The 25705-nt window shown below is 38.3% G+C and overlaps 1 protein-coding gene across 1 annotated transcript; it reads right to left on the bottom strand.

The window, feature by feature from the left end:
• Positions 1–393: 393 nt before the first annotated feature.
• TEX55 (testis expressed 55) lies at positions 394–21575 on the bottom strand. The gene is made up of 5 exons (XM_014057230.2): positions 21360–21575; positions 17588–18025; positions 12686–12748; positions 8164–8345; positions 394–610 (listed from the first exon to the last, which is right to left on the bottom strand). Exons 1-4 carry the CDS (start codon positions 21435–21437, stop codon positions 8286–8288), a joined length of 639 nt encoding a protein of 212 aa, XP_013912705.2. The 5' UTR covers positions 21438–21575; the 3' UTR covers positions 394–610; positions 8164–8285.
• Between the last annotated feature and the right edge of the window lie 4130 nt (positions 21576–25705).

Below are 25705 nucleotides of genomic sequence, written 5' to 3' on the forward strand. Positions count from 1 at the left end.
TTGAAGTAGAGATTTCTAGCAGATATATATTCATTTCTGTTCCTTGCAATACGAATGTGAAGACTTTTTGGTATTTCTCACTAAATGCTCTTTTCCAATGTAACTTGTGAAACCAGTTATTCAATTCCTCATTTCCTCATCATTTCCATCTTCCTTGCCCTCTTAAATGAAATTATCAGGAACTTCCTAAATATGCTTTATTGCTGGCCGACCACTTTTACTCTGTTCTCATTGTAGTATTTTAAAGATGTAACATTATTGGTATTCTTGTTTTTCGTGGGAATTCACTGTGAAGGCAATGAAACCCCAAAGCATCAGACAATGAGGAAGGAAGTGGAAAGAAGTGAGAGGAACTCAGTTAAAAAACAGATGTAAGAAGCACATGCAGGGTCAGCCATAAAAGTTTCAGATGTTTATACACTAATGTTCAAAGTATGGGGAACAAACAGGATAAACTTGAAGTCCTAGTTAGTACATGAGGGCAGATACAACATTGTTGCCATTACTGAAACTTGGTGGTATGGAACCCATGATTGGAATGTACTCCTAGAACACGCTTGTCAAACTGGCAGCCCGCGGGCTGGATATGTCACATGTAGGCCAAGCCCACCTAGGAAAAAAGGGGAAAAAAACATCGTGATACGTCACGATTTGGCCTGTGATGCAATCAAGTTTGATACCTGTGTCCTAGAAGGATATAAATTGTTCAAAAGTAACAGACCCAACAAAAGAGTAGGAGTTGTAGTGTAAGTAAAGAAATCACTACATATCTATTGAATACAGAATAACAAGGATAAAAGCATTTGGGTGACTACTAGAGGAAAAAGAAATGACATTGCTGTAGGTGTATACTACAGGCTATCCATTCAAGCAGAGTAAATAGTTGAACTTTTTTCTGATCAGGAAACACACTACTGTAGTAGCGAAATAATTTAACTACTCTGGCATCAACTGGGACACAAACTTTGCAGCGAATGGGACATCAAACAGGTTCTTCAGGTGGCTTCTAACAAGTTTGTCATCCAAAAGGTAAAGGAGGAACTACATCTACATGCAGTGGAGCACTTCAAGGTTCTATCGTGAGCCCAACATCTCAACATCTTCATAAATGATCTAGATGTGAGTCTAGGATGGGAGCTCATCAAATTTGTAGACAACACCAACCTAGGGAGCATGGGAGGATTTCTAACAATTTGGAAGACAGACTCAAGATTCATAAGATTCCTGATAGACTTGAGCATTAAGCCCTATCCAACAAGATGCAGTTCAGTGGTGAGAAAAATAAGGTCCTGCATTTAGGAGGGGGGGGAAAAAGCAAATGTACAAATATAGACTATGCAGTACCTGGTTCAAGAGTAAAACTGTGAGAGGAATCTAGGTGTCCTAGTGGAGAACCACTTAAGTATGAACCAACAATGTATTACAGCTGCCAATAAAGTCAACATAGTCTTAGACTCATCAACAGAGGGATAGCATCAAGGTAATTAAAATGATAGTATAGCTTTATACTGCACTAGTAAGGCTATACTTGGAATACTGTGTCCAATTCTGGACACCATAATAGAAAAAAGATGTTGAGCATAGAAATAGTTTAAAGAAGAGTAACAAAGGTTATAAGGGGTCTGGATGCTAAGTAGTATAATGAACCATTGAGAGAACTAGATATTTCTAGGAATAGCATGATAGCTGTCTTCCAGTATTTGAAGGGCTGTCGCAGAGAAAAGGTGGGACAATGTATTCTCCAAAGCACCAGAAAGCAGGACAAGAAGCAATGGATGGAAGTTCATTAAAGAGAAATCCAATCTGGAACTAAGGAGAAATTTCCTGACAGTGAGAACAATTTATCAATGGAATAGCCCAGTCCATCATTGCAGGCTTTCAGGAAAATATTGGACAACCATTGGTCCAGGATGGTATAAGTTCTCCTACTTCATGCAGGGGAGTTGGCTTAGAAGACCTCCCAAGTTCCTTTCAGCCCTGTGATTCTATGTTCCAACACATTTGTTTATCTTTTTAAGTTGCCACAAGATGTATCCTATTTTGTTCCACTATGAGTCAGTTATGTTAAAAGAAGCAGGGTATTATGAGAATCAGTAAGAGTGAATTGAAAGTAGGAAAACCAGAATGGACCCCTCACTTAACCAAGGCACTCAATGGCTGGATTCATACCATACACTTCTTGGGCCAGTGAAATATCTAATAGCTATATACTCACAACCTACTATGTTTGTTAATTTTGCTAAGATGTTTGTGTGTGTAGCTTATGTATTCTGTGAATCCAAGCTGTTTGACTGATTTTCTCTGAATATATTGAGTGAATCCAGAAAGAAGTTTAATTCAGTATCTAAGATAAACGTGTTGTGTGAACTCATCTATGAGGTCATTGCAAGCCAGTTGTTATGTCATTGACAATCAACCTCCTAGAATTGCACTGAGGAGAAAACATGTTCTGCATTATGCTTCTCAAAAGAAAATGGAATATAAATATAATAAGACAATTTATTGGCCTGCCTGTACAGGCCATAAACTAAAGAGATATCTGATGAAATTCTGGAAATGATATTAAAAGGAATGGTTTCATTCAAGTTAATGCCTATACAATAAAAATTGAGTCAGTGTTCATATTGGCCAGTACCACTGAGAAGTTGAGAGGTCCATCTCCCAAATTAAAAATACATGATCTGGCCTCACCCTGGCTGTGTTGAAAAGAGCTCTGAAAACCTGGCTTTTTCCCTAGACCTGCGACAGAGCATGTGTTAGATTCTGCATGCTTGATTCTCTTATTTTCTAGTACTTGGGTTGTGGGTTTAGCCTTTGTTATAATGGCATTGTACAGTTGTTGTTGTTTTTTTACTGTACTCTCCCCCAGAGTCATTGAAAAGTTAGGCAGCCTTAAATATTTCTAAAATCAAATGTTTCTTTGAATTGCAAGATGGGTGACAAATAAATGTGATAATAAATAAATATAAGTACAAATAAATAAATAGGAATGCCAATAGGAAGAGGGACCTTGAGTGCAATCCCAAAACAACTGGAGCATCACTTGAACCTCATTGGCATTGGCAACATCCTAATTGGTCAATTGCAAAAGGCAGCTTAACTTGGAACAGCTTATCTCTTGCAACAACCATTAAACATCAACATCTGTCTATTCCACATCCTTGCAAGATTCCAATGGGTGGATAAAAATGCCAAATCCAGTCTGAACATCACAAATGACTGTGCAGCAAACCATAATAAAACCAATCTATCAAGATGTCAGCATGAATAAATCCACACATTTGTAGAAATACAAAGAAAAAAAAAACAATTTTGGGGAAGGAAAAAAAAAACCTCTTTAAAGAGGGATCCTCAAAGGATAGGCATTATTAGTGACATCACTAATTATCACATTGAGATAACCTTTGAGATATCTGAAGACTGCTCTATCTATCTGAAGCTAAATATACTTAGATCTTTTAACTATTTTAGAGACACCATTACCTTGGTAACCCTCTTCTAAACTCAGTCATTTATTTTAAGGTTAGTCTGTCTAGAACTGAACATAGTAGGCTAGTGAGCTAATAAAACACCTAAATTCTTTTCATAGGTATTATGAACAAGATACATATGCCACTCTGTGTGCCTTTCCTCCCCTCTCCAGATACAAGACTTCATACTTGTTCCTGTTAAATTTTATCCATTCATTCCTCCTTCAGGAATTTAAACCATTTCATCTAACCTACCTTTTGAGTTTATCAAAATCTATTCTGAAATTTAAAATAGAAATAGGGCTCTTCCTAATTTCTCTGCCCTTGATATCATGAATTCAAGGACAACATGGTTGCCCCCAAATTCATCCATCTTGATAAATATTAGATCCAGGCTTCATTGTTCTTTTATCTCCTGACAATTGTCTACAAAAGATGACAGGACTTGGTTGGACCTCTGACTCTTGGCAGGATTAGATTTACAGCACTGCTCAAGGTGGCTGAAATCTCCCATTATCACTATTGTGTGCTTCTTTAGAAATGTTGGTAACCAGACACAAAAAAGATCTGTATCTGCTGCCTCTCAAAGCAGTTTATAATAAATGCCATGAGGATGTCACATTGATTTCTCTCTTCTTTTATTCTTATGTCAAAGCTCTTAACAATACATGCAGTTTTGGCATGTGCTTTATTTATAAGTAGTGCAACACTCAGTTTTTGTTGAGGGCATTGTTTTCAAATAAGTTATAGCATCCCTAGGCTATGTTTCAGGCATATGTGTCAGTCATCCTACCAAGTTTCAGTGATGGCTATGACATTTGCCATTGCACAGGTTATCTACTCTCCAAACCATCAGTCCCATTCTCACATGGTTAACAATCTGGGGACATATCAAGTGGATGGCAGCTATTTCCCCATTCCCATAATATAAAAGAGAACCAAACACTCAGCATTAGTGGCAAATTATTTAAAAATAATTGCAACTTCCTTCTAATTGTTTCCAAAGCTTCTCTAGATTCAGAAAGATGGGTTGGAAAAGAAACAGCAGTTAAATTACTTTCCACCCAGAAGTCTATTTGAAAAAATTAACTGAATAGTCATTTGTCAATTCTGAAATTGCAAATATAGAAGGCAAATTGTTAAGAAGTACATCTTAAATAGCCATCTTAAATACAATTAACAATTTGTAGAGGTCCTTGGTTTATGGGGATAATAAACATAAATTTTATACATTTACTATCTGTTTGAAATGTTAGAAATGGAGCATATTATCATGTAAAGTACTAAGAAACATTAAACATTAAATCAATCCATAAACCATATGGAAAACCATAGACATAGTAGTAAGTCTACATGACTTCCAATTTGTTAGTGCTCAAGGATTCTTTTATTTTAGATGGAGCTAAAACTGTAGTATTTGGAAGTATATATTATGTTCAGGTTTTTATTTTGACTTGCTGGCTTTGGGCTGTATACAACCTGTTAATTGTTCCTTTGCTTTCTTACATCTCTATTAAGTTTCTTCAGCAAGATTATAAGCTTTTGATGCCATCTGGTGGTCACAGACGGAAATTTTACAAAAGTTTTACCTTTATTTCTTCCACTGTGGTATTTTATTAATTAGAATTGCAAGAAAATAAATGTCGAGGTGTGTGTTTCTATTCTTCCAACCATGACTTATTTTAAGATATTATATTCTGTAAAGATGCAGATAACGTGCACACAACTGACATCAGCATGCTTATTTCTCATAGAACTGTCTGATTCTCTTTAGTATCTTTTTTTCTTTTATTTTTTTCTCCTTCTGCATAACTCAGTTAGCCAGATATGTTGTTATTTCTCTCTTGTGCCTAGGTAGTGCTGTTAGAACATGAATTACCTACTAAGGTACCAAATATGATTTTAAGGGAATTCCCTGATCCACAAAGATTAGTTTTCTTGCATCATTAACAACTCTGAAATGGCGTAAAAATAAAGAAAGTGGTGCCACTCACACCAATGCCTAAAGGGACAATTTGCAACCTATTCTGCTGCCTCCATTTGAAGGAAGAACAGATTACAGGAAGATACTACTGTCCTGGAACTTTATGGTTGCTAGAATGTTACATAGAAAACTCCCATATACTTTTAAATCCTATAATGCCTCAGAACATCGTAGCTGTTCAGTTCGTTTCTTCTCACTCTCTCACACACTACATGCTAAAATAAACAAGAATGCCCTCTGCCTAGTTGTTGTGTCTCCCACTGAATGAGCTAGGGCACTGTCAAATTTAACTGATGGTGCTACAATATATTTTTTGCTAGAAGCAGAGGGAGGAGAGAAAGAGGGGTGGGTGGGAAGAGGGGTAGGTAGATCTTGGATCTAGAAAATATGCAAAATAAACTTTTGAAAAAATCTTCAATCTATTGTTCAGGATCTCAGAGCCTGAACACACACACACACACACACTTTCTTCCTTGTGTTTTACCACAAGTGCGAGGTCGTCTTTTTTCAACAAAATATTGATCCATTGTTTGTGACAGGAATTCACTGTCAGCTTGTTGCCTGAGACTGATCTAAAATCACCCAGCAGCTTTCATGTCTAAGGTGGACTAGAACTCAGAGTCTCCTGATTTCTAGCCTGATGCCTCTAGACCAAACTGGCTCTTGGAAATTCTGAATATATACAGGTAGTCCTTAATTTATAGTATTTTGTTTAGCGATCATTCAAAGTTACAACACTGTAAAAAGTTATTTATGACTGATCCTCATAGTTATAACTGTCATGTCCCCATGTTATGTAATCAAAATTAAGGCACTTGGCAACTAGCATATTATATTTACAAAAGTTACAACAGGATTTTACAATAGCTGCAGCATCCCAGGTCATGTAATCACCATTTGCAACTTTCCCAGCCAGTTTCCAACAAGCCCAGTCAATAGGGGAAGCCAGATTTTCTTAACAATGGTGTGATTCACTTAACAACTAAAGTGTTTCATTTTGTAACTGTGCAAAAATGTCATAAAATCGGGCACAACTCACTTAACAACTGCCCTAGTTAGCAACAGAAATTCTGATCCCAATTGTGGTCTTACGTGTATATCTTTTCATTCCTAGACATTCTGAAGACATAGGAAACACAACAGCTGATTTCCTGGTTAACTAATACTTTCTATTTCCTTTCCAGTTAGCATCAGGAACATCTCCAAAGTCGGTGGGTGGGTGGATATGGAGAGAGGGAGATGATAAGATAGCTAGAACAAATGTGGCAAACCCTTTGCACTGCTTATTCCTTTTCTTTTTAGTATTAAACTGACAATGGGCTACACAATTTATGGATTGTAATTTTAGTAGTTAGACCATGTATAATTGACGGAGTTGATTTTACCATAGATTTTAGTTGTTATTTATTATTTTATTCTAGAATTTTAATTGTATATTTACTGAGTGTTTTTATTCTGATCTCTTGTCTTTGACTGTAATAAATTGAACTGAACTGAACTGATGGATGGATGGATGGATGGATGGATGGATGGATGGATGGATGGATGGATGGATGGATGGATAGAATATCAATAGCAATAGCAATAGCAGTAGACTTATATACCGCTTCATAGGCCTTTCAGGCCTCTCTAAGCGGTTTACAGAGAGTCAGCATATTGCCCCCAACAATCTGGGTCCTCATTTTACCCACCTCGGAAGGATGGAAGGCTGAGTCAACCCTGAGCCGGTGAGATTTGAACCGCTGACCTGCTGATCTAGCAGTAGCCTGCAGTGCTGCATTTAACCACTGCGCCACCTTGGCTCAAATCCAAGGTAGAGTTTATTGTTTGGATGCTAGCATGAAACCAGAACTACCAAGTCTGTGCTGGAAAATTCCAAATTGCCATTAGATGGTAAGAAACAATTGGTTTCCAGTCTACATATGATAATCTTAATCACTTTCATTACAGTTATCTCCATTTCCAAACAGGTTCAATCAGAAATTGCAATTAATGTTTCCAAACAATATAATGCAAGATAAATTCTGGCACCTGGATTTTAAGTTTAACATGATATTAATTTCAATCACACTGTAAATTATGAAGAGTTCACTTGGTAGGATTGTCTATTAACCGCAGCCAATTCATAATTAGGCTAAAGTGAAGAATTCCTATTTAAACCAGTACGACACCTAACTTCAATGTAGGTTCGCAACCAAGATATAGCTCTTTAAACAGTACTAAACCGTATCCTTTCCATATTGATAAATAGTCTGGGAACCATTCTCTTAAAGATATTAAAATAAATGATATTTATAAACCAGACGAGCTCTACTTTACTCTGGAAATGGTACTTCACATCTTCATACTTTTTTATATAAGAAAAAGGTACTATCCTTACACGTGTCAAACTTACACCAAAAGGTGAGGCTAGCCTCTGAAATCCTAGAATGTTTTTTTAATTATGAGCTTGTTGTTACATTCCCACTCACAGAAGGCAGGGAGAGATTATTTATATTACCCATTCTGCAGCTCTACTATTTTCATAAGATCATACAATCTTTCAGACTATGAAGAAGATTAGTGCAACAGTACTAATGAGAAGTACAAAGCCTATGCAAATATGCATTTCCTAAATTCTCTGCTATCTGTGCTACAGCAACTACTGTTTTGTGGTTGTTGTTATTCTAGATATTCTAGCATCTGCATGGGAAGTACATATTCAGTTACCACAGATATTGTTTAGATCTATAAGATATGCATGCAGACAGGATAAAACTGGGTAGCATGGAAGCATGTTGCCCTCTTTACAGTGTCCAAATGTATATCCTTAAATTTTCAGTTGTCTGTATTTATTCCTGTTTTTCATCTTCCACATTTGGTTGATTCCTGTGAGTTATCATTGTCTGGACCTAGAAAACAACAGAAAACAAAATGGCTTCAGTCATTATAGATTCTTCAGATATAACAGTAATTACAGAAGACATCTTATGAGGATAAAGTCTATTTCAGACTTTGTATGTGTGGTGCTGTTGCACAGTAGAATGTCTAATGAATGCAATGAACATTATTCATACCATTTTGGATTACAGATAATGCAAAAAAATTATCTAATTATCACAATTGCGACAGTTACGTCTTGTGTACTAATTGTGAGCTTTTCTGGACCAGGAAGAATTTCAGGTCCTTATTATTACATAATTGAATTACAGCGACTATGTGGAGTTGCTCTTGAAAACTACCCAGAAGTTTAAACTGATACTGCAATAGTTCAGACTGACCCCTTTGAGATTTGCCTACATAGCATTCCATTCCAGAATGTGCACTAACTGACAGTCATTTTTAAAACCTTGCTTCAAAGTGAATCTACCCACCCTGTAACATCTACATCTGGATCAGGGCCTTCTCAATGGCTACATCCCTAATTGTGAAGAAGTTGCCTCCATATATATTAATCAGAGGTAGGTTGCTCCCAGATTGGCCTGGATCGGGCGAACTGGTACTAGTGGCAGGAAGAGGCTCCGCCCACCCGCCAGGACGCTTCTGCGCATGCACAGAAACATCACACACATGCATGAGTGAAGCAGTAATAAAAAAAATGAAAACCCACCACTGATATGAATCATGTCTTCCCTCCTAAACTTCTGAAAAGGGAGAAAAAAACCAGGGCTTTGGAAGAAGGAATTTACGATGTTAGGTTGTTTTTTGTGATCTACCTTAGTTGGTTAGGACAGTATATAGTTATTGCCACAGTTTGATGTTTTTAACCTTTATTTCTTTTGCGTATTGGAGGAGAGTGGCATGGAAACACCAGTAACAAATTCTCATCATTCATACATGCATACTGTAAAAATAGCAATAGCACTTAGATTTATATACCCCTTTACAGCACTCTCTAAGCGGTTTACAGAGTCAGCATATTGTCCCCAATAATCTGGGTCCTAATTTTACACACCTTGAAAGGATGGAAGGCTGAGTCAACCTTGAGCCTGGTGAGAAATGAACTGTGAAATTGCAGGCAGCCGGCAGGCAGCAGAAGTAGCCTGCAGTACTGCACTCTAACCAGAGTGCCACCGTGGCTCAGTAAAATATTGTCAACCAAGGGATCATAGAAGAAGTTCAGCTCTCTCCTTATCGCAGGGCTAGCTTCTGCATAAATTAGCACATCCATTTCTAAAACCTAACAGCCAGTTTGGCCTAGTGGTTAAGGCACCAAGCGAGAAACTCAGAGATTGTGAGTTAGGCATCAAAGCCAACTCCATGACTTTGAGCCAGTCATTTCCTCTCAGCCTACATCATCAGCTTTGGCAACAAGCTGGTCAATCAAGTCCTATCACAACTAACAGATCAACAGTTGGTTGACTGGGTGTGGAAAACAAACGTTGCATTTGCAGGAAAAATGCTCGGAGGGGAAAAAACATTTCTATAAAAAAAGAACATAGACTTCAGAGAAACAGTTGATTTATCCCCTTAAATCTCTTAGGATAAGAAAGAGTGGGAACTTTACACAGACAGATCCAAAAATAAAATTAAGGACGGATTTCCTGACTCTGAGAGCTGTTAAACCATAGATTGGCTTGCCTCCTGGATTTTCTATCATTAGAGGTTTTGGACAGTCATTTCATATGAACTGAGGATTCCTGCCCTAAACAGGATTTTGAAATAGAAAACCTCCAAGTTCCCTTCAAATGATCCCATGAAGTATTTTCAACACTCTACATCCATTAACAACACTGCATTATGGCCCCTGCAGCCATCAAAGACCAAAATACTTGGAGGAAAAATGCTTCCAATCAATGCTTTAGAACATGCCATAGGACATACTGTACACATATCTGTATCTATGTAGGAACACTGATTAAAAACATCATGACAATTACTTTCTCCATATATAATTCACCTGATAACAAGGTGGTTATTTTGTTAAACAAGAGGTATTTGCTAAATACACCTGCTCAAGGTATTGCATTTTTCGGACTGTAAGACACACCGGAGTCTAAGATGCACAATGATTTTGAAGAGGTATTTTTTTTAAAAAAAGTTTTTACACTCTGCAGGCTTCCCAAACCTTCTGCATGTCTTGTTTTTGGCAAAAAAGGTATGCAGAGCTTTGGGAGGCTTGTAGAATGCTCCTGGGAGCTGGGGGGGGGGGGGACCAAAAATAAGCAAAAAACGGTTTGTTTTTTGCAAAAACAAGCTGGTTTTTCTGCAAAAAAATAAGGGACCATGCAGAGGCTTTGGGAGGCTTGTGGAGAGGTCCTGGGGGCTGGGGGGCAAAAATTGCCAATTTTCTGCTCGTTTTTGCCCTCCCCAGCCCCCAGGAGTACTTTGCAAGCCTCCCAAAGCCTCTGCATGTCAACTTTTGCAAAGGTTGGTAGGCCAAAAATGCTGTATTCAGTGTATAAGACTCACCCAGATTTTCACCCTCTTTTTGGGGGGGAAAGGTGTTTCTTATACTCCAAAAATACAATACATTAAATTCCAGGCAAAAGGTGATAATTCAGAACATATATTCATTTAATAAGAGCAGAGAGGACAGAATAATTTAATTCTGATTTCGGGTCTCCATGAAACTCTGGCACTCATCTGTTTTTCTGCAATCCTGGCATTTTATAAAGAGCGTCCCCTATAGTCATATTAAAAATAAATAAAAACAACAAACCCAAGGTGTTGAGATGAGGAAATGAAAGTACTGATTGGTTTCAAATTGATCCCTGTGCGGGGACCATTTTTAGCCAATGAAACACTGCTTCTTGGTGGTTAGAGAAATGTTGGGAGTTAAGATTTACTCTGCTCAGCCTTATCGTTACTTAGTCTCCCATTTTCTAGAGTTGTGTGATGACATATTTTGACCTATGTTAATCCGCTAATTTGATGTTTATTTACTTCATGGAAATTTATCTATTTTTGCTTCAACCCCTGATAAAAAGTCATATCACATTCAGAAAAAGGCATTGTATTTCTTATGAATGTCTCTTTTCTCCACAAGCTGTTGGTCAGAAATTTAGCACCATTTTTCCTTGTAAGGCAACAATTATTATTGCAAGTATCATCAGATTTTGTCTAAAAGCCAAAATTATGAGCACTGTGAAAGAAATTCAATTCACTGCACAATTCAAAACCTGTGTACTAATTTCTATCACACTTGGTGCCATAAAATCCTAGCTTACTAGTTGATGAAAACAAAATATTTTGCCATTTACTGGCAAACAAATCAATTATGCTCCTTTCCCCAGATTTGCCTATCAAATTAGATTTGTCTCCTTCTGGAGCATGCAGAATTTGCTGACTCAGATGGTACTTGCATATGGATTATATGGTCTATTTTTTTTTTCTAAAACTGTGCAATGCTTTAGGTTTGATTCGGAAGAGATGTTTCAAAATGTATTGGAATAGAAAGCAACTTTTTTCTGGGATCCATTAAAACAGTTACTTTTTCCGGGAGTCATTAAAACAGTGAGAAGATTTCTGCTGCAGCTTTGCAATATGGAAAGAAACACAGCAGCTTTAATGACTCACAGAAAAACGTTGTCCTATGCTCCCCAGAGTTCCACAGAAGCTCTTTCAGATCAAATCCAGATTGCTACATAGCCCTACTACCTTCCATAAGTCAATACAATTTTTCTCGTAATTCAACTTATGGGCATACAAATGTTCTCCGGTATTATCACAGATTTATTTGCTGCAACAGGTAGTCCTCAGGTTATGACACCAATTTGGACACTAAGTGCTGCAATCATAAAGCACAACATCATGTGACTGTGTTGCTTGGTGATGGCAATCCCAAGCACTCCTGGTTGCTATCATAACCACAAGAAGTGCAGGTTGTTAAGCTGGAAGAGGTGAGAAACATAGTTAAAGAGCACATAATGGGTAGGACAAGCCAAGGCAATGCCTGGGATGGTTGATGCAAGTCACAAGATGTTCTGGGAGGGTCAATGTAGACCACGAGTTGCAGGAGACCAGGGAGGGTCTTAGAAAACCAGCATGGGTAGGAGCATGATGCAGGAGGGAGAAAAAACAGAAGCCACTTACTAGAGTGTTTTACAGCTTTTTCAGCTAGCTTTTTCAGGAACCTTGGGAGGTGAACTTGTCTATCCATTTTTCAGTGCTGCTATAACATTGAATGGTCACTGTTTGAATGGGCATAAGCCAAGGACCACCTGTATTACTGCTATCTTTTCTAAAGCAATATGTATCTATATATACTCAAAACTGCCCCTTTTTCTTCACCAAAGTATTGGAAACGTACCTGCTTTAATATAAACTCTAATGGATTCTCAGGTTTCTCATATACCAAGTTTTCCGTGATCTCCTAAATATAAAGAAAGCAGTAATTGCATTTTATTTCATAAAAAGCAAGTAATAATGATGTATCTAAAAAGAAAGAAATTGAAGGCTGTATACAGATTCTAAATCATAGGACAACCAAGTCCACATTCAGGCATGGAAACACACTGGATGACTTTAAGCTAGTCACTCTTTCAGTCCACCCTATCTCATAGGATTGTTGTTGAGATAAAATGAAGGGAGATTCCCATAGAAGCTGTCTTGTCTTCCTGGAAGAGTAGGCAAATCCTGTATAGTTGTAGTGTCATTTGTATTGATCATTTCCAATCAGTTGCCAGCTTCCCTATTGATTTTACTGTTGGAAGCCAGCAGTAAAGGACACAAAGAGTGAACATGTATCACTGACCACAGAACACTATGAGGTCATAGTTGCGAACTGGCTGCCACCCACTCAAATTGTGATCATATGACTGCATAGATGCTGTGTGACAACCACAAACACAAGAACCCATTGAAGATCCCCTTCGTTCATCACCATTGCAACTATGAATAGTCTTCAACCGAGTGGTCATTCAACAAGGACTATTTGCATGTCATTTTGGTTTGGTCATACCCTATCAATTGTACTGAATCCCACTCTTGGGACAATGCTTTAAGGAGGACTTTAAAAAATTGGAATAGATTGAGAGGTGTCCATGATGATGGCATTAAAAACTTAAATCCTTAGGACCGTGATGGCAAACCTGTGCCACACACGTGCCACAGGTGGCACTTGGAGGCCTCTCTGCCGGCATGCGAGCCCCAGCTGAGCTCCACCAAGCATGCACTTCTGAGCAGCTGATTTTTGGGTCTCTGCAAAACACTATACAAGCCATCGATATCCATCCAACAGGAACAGGAAATGCCTCACAGGAGCAGATAGAGGTAAATCCTAGAGAGACAGGAAATGCATCACCGAACAATGGTAGATGAATGCTAGAGAGGAATAAAGCTGCATACAAGGTCGACATAATTCCTGTAACAACGTAGGCATGTACAGGGGGGAGGTAGCCCAAAATGAGGGGGCACACAAGCTTGCGTGGGGGGCACACAAACATTGTATTATGGGTATGGGCACGTGTGCATATGCTGTTGTGTGTGCGCACGTGCGTTTTTGGCACATGAGGACAAAAAGGTTAGCTATCACTGCCTTAGGATATACTAAGGACCGGGAATGTTTTGTCTTCAAAAGTGAGAAAAGGGATGTGCATAAGATAGGACTTTCCAAACACTTGAGAAAATGTCACATAGAAGAAAGCCAAGTCAAATTTAAAAGAAGACAGATTCTGATTGAACATTAGGGGGGGGAAAAGTATAGTGATAAGAGCAGTTCAATTGTGGGACAAATTACCCAGAATGGTGGTGGGCTTTCCTTCACTGTTTGTATCCATTTAGAGATTGGATAGTCATCTATTGCAGGTATATTAATTTGAATTTCTGCACTAAGCAGGGGTTGGATTCACTGGCCTAAAAGGTCCCTTCTAACACTACGATTCTATAAAAAAGATTCAAAAGTATATTGTCTCAATTAAAAAATGGGTAATTACAGCATTTGGTGTACACACACACACACACACACAAACAAACATATATATATATATATATGTATGTGTGTGTGTGTATGTATGTGTGTGTGTGTGTGTGTGTGTGTGTGTGTGTATATTTGTTTTTTTTTATTTTATTTGTGCTGATAAATAAATATACACATACATAATTGGGGCTTACCAGGGGTTGTGACTCTAAATATATACCTTCTTCCCTGGCTTCAGCTGATAAGGAGGAGACCTGTGGCTCAATGGCTAAGACATTTGCCTAAGATGCAATACAGCACAGGTTCGAATCCCAGTAAGGGTATGGCTAGCTGATGAGAGCTAAATAGCTTGAAATAGATCTATACTAGTCTCCCTTTATTTATTTATCAGCACAAATAAAAAACATATATATAAACACACACACACACACACACACACACACACACACACACACACATATATATATATATATATATACCTTCAGACCAGTGATGGGATCCAATTTTTTTTACTACCGGTTCTGTGGGCGTTGCTTGATGGGTGTGGAGGACGTGGCTTGGTGGACATGGCAGGGGAAGGATCCTTCCTACTCCAAGTAAAGGTTACTGTAAAATCCCCATTTCCTCTCGATCAACTGGGCCTCGGGATCAGAGAAAAATGGGGCGGGGCCAGTCAGAAGTGGTATTTACTGGTTCTCCAAACAACTCAAAATTTCCGCTACCGGTTCTTCAGAACTGGTCAGAACCTGCTGAATACCACCTTTGATTCAGACATCTATTTGAACAACTAAAAGTCCGAGTTAAATGTATCTGATGTTGCTGTTATGGCTGAGCTATCAGACACCACTGATCAAACCAGAATCATCATAGAAACAGTATTAAAATGCACACACTCCAAGTGTAATAACAATCAAAAATCAAAACCATTAATAAAAAGTCATTAGTTTATCATGTAACACATAGTATTTATGCACACTGCTACCCCTCCACTAATACCGGTATCTGTACAGCTTATATTAAAGTTTTCTTTTGTAGTAAAAGTGAAATGTCCTTTGAGTCAACTCCTGGTGACCATGTTAATATATCTGTGTAGCTTTTTTGGCAAGAATATGAAAATGGTTTATAATTTTCCAGCCCCACAATTTCCTAATGATCCTCTGTCAAAGACATAGTTCTTGACTTAAAAGTGAAATAGCCTTGAAACAAGTGCTTTAGGACTTGTAAAACAGTTCTGGACATCGCAAAATGTCATCACTTGCCCCCACCTTGGCCACATTTTGGGTGGTTGGCAACTGGCTCACTTTTTATCACTGGTTGCAACATCCCTCATGTGACTGCAATTTGCAACATTTTTTGCTGGTTTCCAGGGTTTTGTTGGTCTCCAGTAAAAAAAAAATCCCCACCCATTCGAAACAATGGGTTCATTTAATGACCTTGTTGTTTGGTTAATAACTGTGTGATTTATTTAATGACCACAGTGATCCGCTTTACAGTTGCTGCAAAAATCTATAAAACAAAATTGGTCAAGTCAGAAGGATGTCTCAACGTATAGTTGCAAAGATTTCATGATGACATTTCCAGTCTCAATTGTGCTCATAGATCAAAGACTTACCCATAACTAGGTCAAATCCTTTATAATGTTTTCAAGATCAGGCAAGGTTATTAGGTGCTGACACCTTGAATGTTTACTTTAAGTTAGAGAATAATCCAGCAAGACAAACAAAAAAGGCCATTGGAATGCTGGGCCTTCTTTATAAATATCTTATGCTTGAAAATACTTGATTGTGTTTGCCTAACATTACAGATACTACCACTGAAATATTTCTGAATCAGTTTCTGAGGTGTTAGATCCAAAACAGATTTTCAAGTACAACTGGGAAACAAAATGTTAAAGACAGTTTTAGGAAATCATTTTGCAACTTTGTTTGTTTATGCCCCAACTTTATTGTAAGCATTCCTTGACTTATGACCATAATTGGGATGAGAATTTCCATTACTAAACATCGTGGTTATGTGAATCGCTCCTGATTTTGCAATCTTTTTGCTGCAGTTGTTAAGTGAATCACTATTGTCATTAAATGAAACACGTGACTGTTAGCAATTCTGGCTTCCTCCATTGATGTTGCTTGTTGGAAGCTAGCTGGGAAGGTCGCCAGTGGCAATCCAATGACCGAGATGCTGCAACCATCATAAATACATGCTGGTTGCAAAGTGCCTGAATTTTGATCATATGACCATCGAGATGCAGGTATAAGTATGAAGACCAGTCATAAGTATTAATTTCCACCCATAAGCAATGGGTGGAAACTAATCAAGGAGAGAAGCAACTTAGAACTGAGGAGAAATTTCCTGACAGTTAGAACAATTAATCAGTGGAACAGCTTGCCTCCAGAAGTTGTGAATGCCCCAACACTGGAAGTCTTTAAGAAGATGCTGGATAGCCATTTGTCTGAAATGGTATACGGTTTCCTGCCTAGGCAGGGTGTTGGATTAGAAGACCTCCAAGGTCCCTTCCAACTCTGCTATTGTATTGTATTGTATTGTATTGTATTGTATTGTATTGTATTGTATTGTATTGTACTGTATTGTAAGTCGCTTTTTCCAGTGCCATTGTAACTTTGAACAGTCATTAAATGAATAGTTCTAAGTCGAGGATCAGCTGTATTCAATATAATAGTGCATAATGTGTATTCAAAATTGGAACTATTTTGTTTTTAAAGGCAAATTTGGAGCATAGGAGCTTGTACTGTTTCTTGAATATTATCCTAATTCCCCCCTCCCCCCAGGAATAACATTAATTAATAATAGTAAACATTTAAGTGGTTCAGTGGTGAAATTCAAATTTTTTCACTACCTGTTCTGTGGGTGTGGCTTGATGGGCGTGGCTTGGTGGGCGTGGCAGGGGAAGAATACTGCAAAACCTCCATTTCCACCCCACTCTGGGGCCAGCCAGAGGTGGCATTTGCCGGTTCTCCGAACTACTCAAAATTTCCGCTACAAGTTCTCCAGAACCTGTCAAAACCTGCTGGATTTCACCTCTGAAGTGGTTAATATATTGTTATTTTGAATTGAATTAAATACATAGGACACTTAAGTAATCAGGGACAAATAAGGAATGCTATATTCTTGAAACTCGGATGAAGTAACCTTAATCTCCAGAGAAAACCTAAACTGCTGGGTCCTGAACTCAGAAATACTTGCCTACATAAGGATGGGTAAGATGATTCAACTCAACAACTGCAATATTCATATTCAAGTTAAAGAGTCGGAAAGGGCAAGAAGAGAGGAAGTCACCTGAAATATCTGTAGGATGTTATGCCTCTCTACGTATTCAAGAGAAATCTCAAAAGGATCTAGATAAACTGTTGGCATTGGCTCATTCTCAACAGGTTCCTCAGGAACTTGAGCTGGTGGAGCAGTCTGTTGTACCACTTCTTGAGGTCCTGATTCTTGAGCCCGCACAATGCTTTCCACTGATCTGATCAAAGCCCTTGGAAAATCAATTTTTTTCTGAGACGGCAAAGGTTGAAGAGTTTGGAAAGATGAAGAGGGAGACTGAGTCTCAATTTGTGGCGCTGAAGCTTTTGGAGTTGGCTCAGAAGCTTCTGGTACTTGATCTATAGATAACACTACTTCAAGTAGTTGGCTACTAGTCCTAGATGTTTCAGTTATAGGCACTGTTAATGTAGGTTCTTTTTGCACTTCAGTAATCAGAACTTTTTCAGGCTGTTCCTACAGTATATGCAAATCAGAAAAAAACCGGTTAAGAATCAGAAATGAACATGCATTTTTCTTATATATGATTTGATCTTCAGTTACAATATAGACATGCCCTTCATATTATTCTCTTTCAGAAGAAGCAGAATTCTGAAAATACAGAAAAGGAGTAAAAGTAGTAGGAAAAAAAGTAAAGTAATAAAAAAAGAAAATATATCTACTTTACACCAATGGCATTTATAGTACTTTCCCATAACTCTTTATACTGCAATTTATTCTTAGGTAAAAGTTTCCCTCGCACATACAGTATGTGCTAGTTGTTCCCGACTCTAGGGGACGATGCTCATCTCTGTTTCAAAATCAAAGAGCCAGCGCTGTCTGAAGACTTCTCTGTGGTCATGTGACCGGCATGACTAAACACCGTAGGCGCACGGAACACTGTTATCTTCCCACCAAAGGTGGTTCCTATTTTTCTACTTGCATTTTTACGTGCTTTCGAACTGCTAAGTTGGCAGAAGCTGGGACAAGTAACAAGAGCTCACTCCACTACACAGCTTTAGGGATTTGAACTGCCGACTTGCTGACCTTCCTGATCGACAAGCCACTGAGCCACAGCATCCTTTTAATTTATCCTTACTTCCTCTTTATTCATATGCCCCTTTATTCATTGTCTGTGTTAAAACTTACCATCTCTTCCTTTGTCAGCATCTTTCATTAATTCCATCCATGGAATTCCCTTTGTCTAGAACCACTAATTATTCTTTAATACATCATTCATTTTTGTATTCAATCCACATTTGTTCAATAACCATTCATTCTTGAAAAAAAACATCTACACACATGGGGTGGAACTTCTGATTCTTGATCTTTTCTATTAGCCAGGGTTTTGCTAGGGTTCAGCTGAAGCCTGTTGTTCCTATGCAAAACTATGGCAAGCCATTGTTCAGGTTAATTTTTTTTTTTGTAACTCCTGAATATCTAATGTGTCACCTGCTTCCAAGGGCTGAGCTCATATATCACATAAACAACAACAAAACAATAGTAAGATATATCTAACACATAAGGATCTAGGCTGCTAATGCAACTTTAGTTTGCACAAAAGCTAGATCCTTATATGAACGAGCCAAACTCATGCCAACAGTGGCCTAGTGCAATGCATAACCCAGTCACTTCTCAGATCAGAAAAAAATATGGATCTGTCTAAGAAACAGGAAGTGGATATCTAACTCAATTTCTGGTTATGTCTAACATATTACATTGTCTTGGTTAATCTGAGTAATTGCATCAACTTTGCCTAGCAGTTTGGCTATCTACTTTGCATTTATCTTTTATACTCCATAATTTTCTCTTTGTTTTGCCTTTGGGGGAATTTTGAGTATGCCTTTAAAAAAACAGTAGTACTATCATGCACGCTAATACTTAGTCAAATATAGTAGCTTTCCTTTTACCTTCTCTCTTATAGACTCTCTAGTAGACTATTTAATTAGTTCATGAATTAAAAGTTTAAAACCCATTCTTCCAAAAATATACACATCATTCAGGATAGATAACAACCAATATATGAAGCCCTCAACTTACAACCACAATTGGAACTGGAATCTTGATTGTTGGGCAAAGTGGTTGTTAAGTGAGGCACCCTTATGACTGCCTCACTCAACAAACATAATCCCACCTGTTTTGGCAATTAAGCAACCAAACAGGCCGTTAAGCAGCTGGAGCGAAAGACCTGCCTCCTGAAGAAGGGCAGGCAGCTCCATGCCGGGCACAGAAGGGAACCTCTGCAGCAGGTTGCAGAAGCAAAACTTGGATCCTGAAGATCCGAGCTTCATTTCTGAAGCCTGCTGGAGTTTATATCCTCTCCATAGCAGTGGAGTAATTTAACAACGGTTCTCTGCCCTAATGATTTCTTCCTACAACCAGTTCACCAAACTTCTCAGAATGTTATTATATTTCAACAGTTCATTTTGTGTATTTATTATTATAAATGTACAATACCCAAAAACATCCCAGCAGCCCTCATCTGTCTGGATAAGCTATACGGGACTGAGCCTGGTTAGTACTTAAGTAGAAGATCACCAGGTAATACCAGATCTGTACGTGATCTGGGAAATCCAAGGCAAACCTGTTCTGTAGTGTTGCTAATAAATAAATGTGAACATTTTGTAACAATTTGATGTTGTTCAAGGGGATTTTATTTTATTTACATGTACTAACTTGGTTAGGTTACATACCACGACACCCTGGATCTCTAGGATTTAGAACTGCAATCTTATGTGCCCTATATGTTTACTTTCAATTTATGAAAGTAAACAATATGTATACAACCAATTGCATTGTATGCATGATGTACAATGACAATAAAGGCTATACTACCAGTACTTTGAAGTGAAGAATCCACTTCAAAGTAAACATAAATTGGATCCAGTTTGGGGGGATGGCAACAGGTACAGCTTGACAAGGAAAGAATAATGATAAATGCAATGAAGGTGTAAACATTGTTGTGTTTGAATTACAGCTCTTCTAGCACTGAATACAAGTATGATATGATAAATCATAAGATTAATTGTCTCTTAATCAAATCTTCCCAGGCAGTGCCCAGGAATTGTAAGAGATTGAACTCCCAAACTTTGTTTGGGAAAAGCTGCAACAAATATTTAAAGTGTTCCCTTCAATTTCATTGCAGCCTTGCTTTTTTTTTTTTTACATTGCAATCCTGCAGTGCCTCTTGCTCCTGGGTAACAAATTTATGCTTCCACTCTAATAAAGTTTCTAGTCCATACCAACTTCTCTTACATCAGATGCCCTTTAAATTACAGCACAGCCACCCTAGGCGCTTCTTGTCTGAGACTACTAGGTGTGAAAATTTCTGGAGAGTGTCAATTCAAACCAATGTTTCTCAATCTGGAGAGCTTTACACGAGTAGACTTCAACTTCCAGAATTCCTCCAGCCAGCATGCTATGTGGGGGCAATCTGGGAGTTGAAGTCCAACTCATCTTAAGGCTCCCGAAGACTGCTGTGTACGAGGGATAGAAGAGGATCCCTTCCCAAACAGGGCAACTCTTTTTTGGACATTGGGTGGCTTTGGAGGTCGTTGGGGATCTGCAAGTTATTTTTGCATACATAAAGATTGAGAAGGTTCTTAGGCTGAAGAAGAATAGGTATCCTTAGAGCAGGAGTCTTCAAACTTGGCATCTTTAAGACCTGTGGACTTCAACTCCCAGAATTCCCCAGCTTGGCTGGTCCACAAGTCTTAAAGCTGCCAAGTTTGAAGACTCCTGCCTTAGAGGCTGTTCCACGAGACTCTCTTCCCTCTCTCCCACCGTTTGACTCATCGCAGCGCCTCCTCACCTGTTTTTCCACCGACCCCGACCCCGGCACCGGCACCGGCTCTGGCTGCGGCTCTGGCTCTGGCTCTGGCTCTGCCATCTTGGAGCAAAGGCGCGTTTCATCTCCCACCTGTCCGGTAAGGTCTTTTGCTGCTTAGGATGTTCCGTAAAGTTGTTGTGAGTTCTATTCCACCCGGAGGGGGAGAGTCGGTGAGAAGACGTCGTAGTTGCTATGGAAACTACTCCTAAGCATGCCTTCCTGAATCTTATGGCAGGTCACGTAGGCAACAGAATATGCTCTCCTAGGAAAGAGACAGAACTTGCTTCAAGTCACCTGATTGGTAACCGGGCATTTGTCCTCGGGGTAGACATTTTTCTAGAGGGCAAAAGTGCTCTCTTGTATTGTCAGCCTGCTTTGAATATGAATGGGGATTTTCTGTTAGAAACGTGCCTTTTCCTACCAGAATGGCTCAATATAGGAACGCAATAAAATATAGTCTTGGAGATAAGTTGTGGAATGAATATTCAGCCGAAAGTTCCTTGAGTTCAATGAAACTTCTAATTTTTTAAGGGGAAAATAACGAAGGGTTTGCTCTTTGGAAGTCCTGATAAAGTAGAATATATTTCCTAACACAAGGTTGTGATCTTAGGTTTAAAAAAAACACTGGCCAAAAGGGACTCCTTCCTGGTTATTAAATATCTGTTATCTACGACCTTTCAAAAGAGTGTATCTCTGATCTTACAGGGGATTGTAGAATTGGTAAGTAAAATGATATATAATAAAACCATACAAATCTTTATTTTCCAGCTGGAATACTTAGATTTAGTAGCTAACAAAGCACAGTAGGAGAAAAGCTGTGTTATTCCAGGAGAGTAAAAAATCAGAAAGAATCTGGTATAATTTTTCTGAGCACAAATTTTATAAAAAGCTCTCCTGAACTACAGCTCGCTTTATCAGATATATAAGAATGAGTAAAGCCATGTAGCATTTAAATTGGAATGAATCAGAGAGGGAGAGTTAATGCAATTGTTATTTGGAAAAGGTTCTGCCCTACATCTAATTTTTAGTTACAGAAGGAAAACAAAATTGACTGCTTATTAGTAACATCACTATCACTAAGTGTTGTATCTTATGATTCTTGATGATTGTATTCTATTTTATTTTTCTTGGCCTTTTCCAATAAAGAATTTATTCTATTCTATGTGAACTCAAAGCATGAAGGAAGAGAAAGTTCAGGCAATATAAATACCCTATTATGATAGCATTGATTGTTTTTAAAGCAGCAGGTGACAAAGGGATAAATGGATGCTCAAGATGGTGGAATGCTTATATGGGAGCACCATGGCAAATAATTATTTCTGCTATTATTTAATAACACAGTTCTTGCTTCTCAAAAAAACAACCCTCACAGGAAGTCATCAGCAAGTCTACAATATTAATATTTTAATTGGGAAACAGTTGTTAGTTTTAATTTCTTGAAGTAAAGTAAAAAATAATTCAGGGTATAGCAACAGAGAAAGGTGTTCTCATTCAGTCTGTTAAGAAAATGAGTTGCCTTGCATGTTCCCGAAAGAAGCCTTAAAAAAAACCTATCCGGTGATTTCAGAACTCGATGTTATGTGTTACTGAACAGATTAAATATGCATTGGATTGTATTTTTTTTTAAATCAATTGTACTCACTAATTTGTGTGGGTCAATGAATGACCCATGCATGTCCATGTGCACACATATAGAAACACTCACTCAGACTAAAAGTAATATTTTGGATGTAATGAATTCTCGTGCTTCACTACTGACTTGTTTCCTTAATAATTTTCCAGTACCTCTCATCTTTATCTCATGTATAACAATACTTAGTGAATTATCTTCACTGGCTGATTCAGTGATTGTTTTCTGTTGTGGAAAAGACCATTAGGTTAATCCCTTATGCTTTTCATCTTCAGTCTTAGCAGTGAGTTTTTGCCATATTCAAGAAGGGACATTACTTTTACCTTATTAACATCTTTTTTCCATTCAAAATAATTTCTTTTCTGTCTGAAATTTGCCATGGATATTGACCACAATAATAAAAATATACTTTCGGCACTTTTTATCACATATCACAAAAGTCATACTGTTATTGATATTTTAATAAACTGAATTATTAAAATGGTGTAATCAAAACCTCTCTGTATTGATTTCTAGGGCTGTACAGTAGAGCATTTTTTGATTTGGTTTCAAAAAGATGCTTCAGAGTATAAGGAGACACAGACATCGGAGTTATTTTGGGAACATCCAAAGAGGTAGTTTAATGTGCCTAGTCCATGATGCAGCACAATGTATTTCAGCATAAATTTGATCCATCTCATAGCCATTTTTAACTCTGCTTTGTTTATGAGGCCAGTGAGTAACATTGTGCTAATAGTGAAAAACATCCATCAATCACCTCTAATGTAAAGAGAAACTTGGGTTGGAGAAAAAGACAAGTTCACACATGGCTAGAATGGTGGGTTTAGCCATTTGTCGGAACCTGAATTGAGTTGCAATTCTTCTCCTGCTTTCCTGGAAAGACCCTACCTACTCCCATGACCACTTGCAGTACCTGATTCATGAGGTGGAAAGATAGTCAGTAAACCCATTCCATATATGTGATTTCATAGAGTAGACAGAGAGGATTATTGGCTACCCAACTTTTAAAAAGAAAGTACAAAACAAGAAAAAAATTATGGACAACCCCAGAAATAATATGAAACCAAAGCAAATCCATCTAATAAGAGGCCAACTATTTGTTGCCCATAGCCAGGAAGAATATCTGGGTTTTCAATAGCTTCCTGAACACCATCAAGGTGATACTGTTTGGATCTCAGAAATATTCCAGAAGGAAGGACCATGACAGAGATTACTGGACATGGAGTAGGCTTTCTCTGACTAATTGCACCAGCCAGGCAGAAACAATTGGAGGTAGAGGATCCCTCAATAATAAGATCCTATGCCTTATAATAGGTGGTCACCAAGACTTTGAATTTCATCAGCAAGTCAACTATAAACATCCAACCAACTATCTTTCTATCTAGACCTGCTCCAGACAGTGGGATATAACTTTAACAACATCACTTGGGATGTGTAAGTGGGTGTCATACTGACAATACTTCATCCAAAACCAATGGATGACCTCACCCAGTAGTTTCAGGTAGAATTTTAACAGAAAAGGATAGAGTGTCAAGCACTGCAGCAATCCACAAATGAGGGGGCTGTTGGCTCAATTTCCCAAGCCTGTTAACACTGATTGAAACAAGCCACAAAGAAAGGAGGAGGACCACTGCAAAACATTGTCCCTGGTCCCAAATCTTGCAGTGGAATCTATAAGGATACCATAATCAAGCAGCTGAAAGATCTAGCAGCATAAGGAAAGCTGAACTGTCATTTCCCTGTTTTGCCACAGTAAATCAATAAGGAGAGCCAATGCTGTCTCCATACTGCAATCCACTTTGAAACTGAAATGAGTCTAAATAATCTGTTTAGGATCCTCCGGAGCGAAAACCCAACTACTTTCACTAAAAATTTCCCAACAAGGGAAAGACTGGAAATTTTTCAGGGTCGCCAAATTCAGTGATGGCCTCTTGAGAGGGTGTACCACAGTTTGCTTCAAGGCTGTAAGATCAACCACCTCCCTCCACTAAGCAGGTATCACTTCATAGATCCAATGACAGGATTCCTCCTGGGAAGTCTTGACAAAGCAGAAAGGACCCACATTTAACAAACAGGTGACTGAGCTCGCAGTCGGGAAGAACATGTCAGTTTCCTCAGGAGACATAGGATACATATATACTTTAGATAATCCTATAGGACCATACAATATTCTCTTCTCCAAATCCTCATATGGTATATTGGACAGGGTAACTGGCATTGACTGAAGCAAGAGGATTGTCAATTTCAAGCAGCACATACACCCTGCATGACCTCCTGACAATCTGGAAATCTGTAGAATACCTTGGACAGTATATCAGCAGGTTGCATGGACACTGCTTGATGAAATACAAAAACTTACTTGTTTTAGACAATACAACTATTGTGGGCAAAGCCCCAACATTACACATGGGAGCTAGGAAAATAGAATGAAAATGACTTCCAAAGGTCATACTTTTCCCATTGTATGATCTGATTGTCAGCAATTATATATTGCAGGCAATTGGGAAGTGCAGGCATGCCTACATCAGCTAAAATAAGAGCTGGGCAGATCCCTCTTTTGATCACATAATTAGTTCATCATACAAATATCAAGGCTTGTGTTTGGGGAAAACAAAAAAAAATCACTTCACGTGTGGTTCTGATGTAATTGGCCTTTAGAGTGGAAATGAGAAGAGAACTACATCATGCAGAGGTGCCC

Source organism: Thamnophis sirtalis, unplaced genomic scaffold (assembly GCF_051295495.1).
Source record: "Thamnophis sirtalis isolate CommonGarterSnake01/CBP01778 unplaced genomic scaffold, rThaSir2_p1.2 scaffold_8, whole genome shotgun sequence".
Taxonomy (NCBI): domain Eukaryota; kingdom Metazoa; phylum Chordata; class Lepidosauria; order Squamata; family Natricidae; genus Thamnophis; species Thamnophis sirtalis.

Coding starts and splice junctions, on each gene's coding strand:
- TEX55 (XM_014057230.2), bottom strand. CDS start 21,437: ATGGCAGAGCCAGAGCCAGAGCCAGAGCCGCAGCCAGAGCCGGTGCCG. Junction 18,026..21,359: donor CGGGGTCGGTGGAAAAACAG/GTGAGGAGGCGC, acceptor CATATACTGTAG/GAACAGCCTGAAAAAGTTCT. Junction 12,749..17,587: donor ACATCCTACAGATATTTCAG/GTGACTTCCTCT, acceptor CTTTATATTTAG/GAGATCACGGAAAACTTGGT.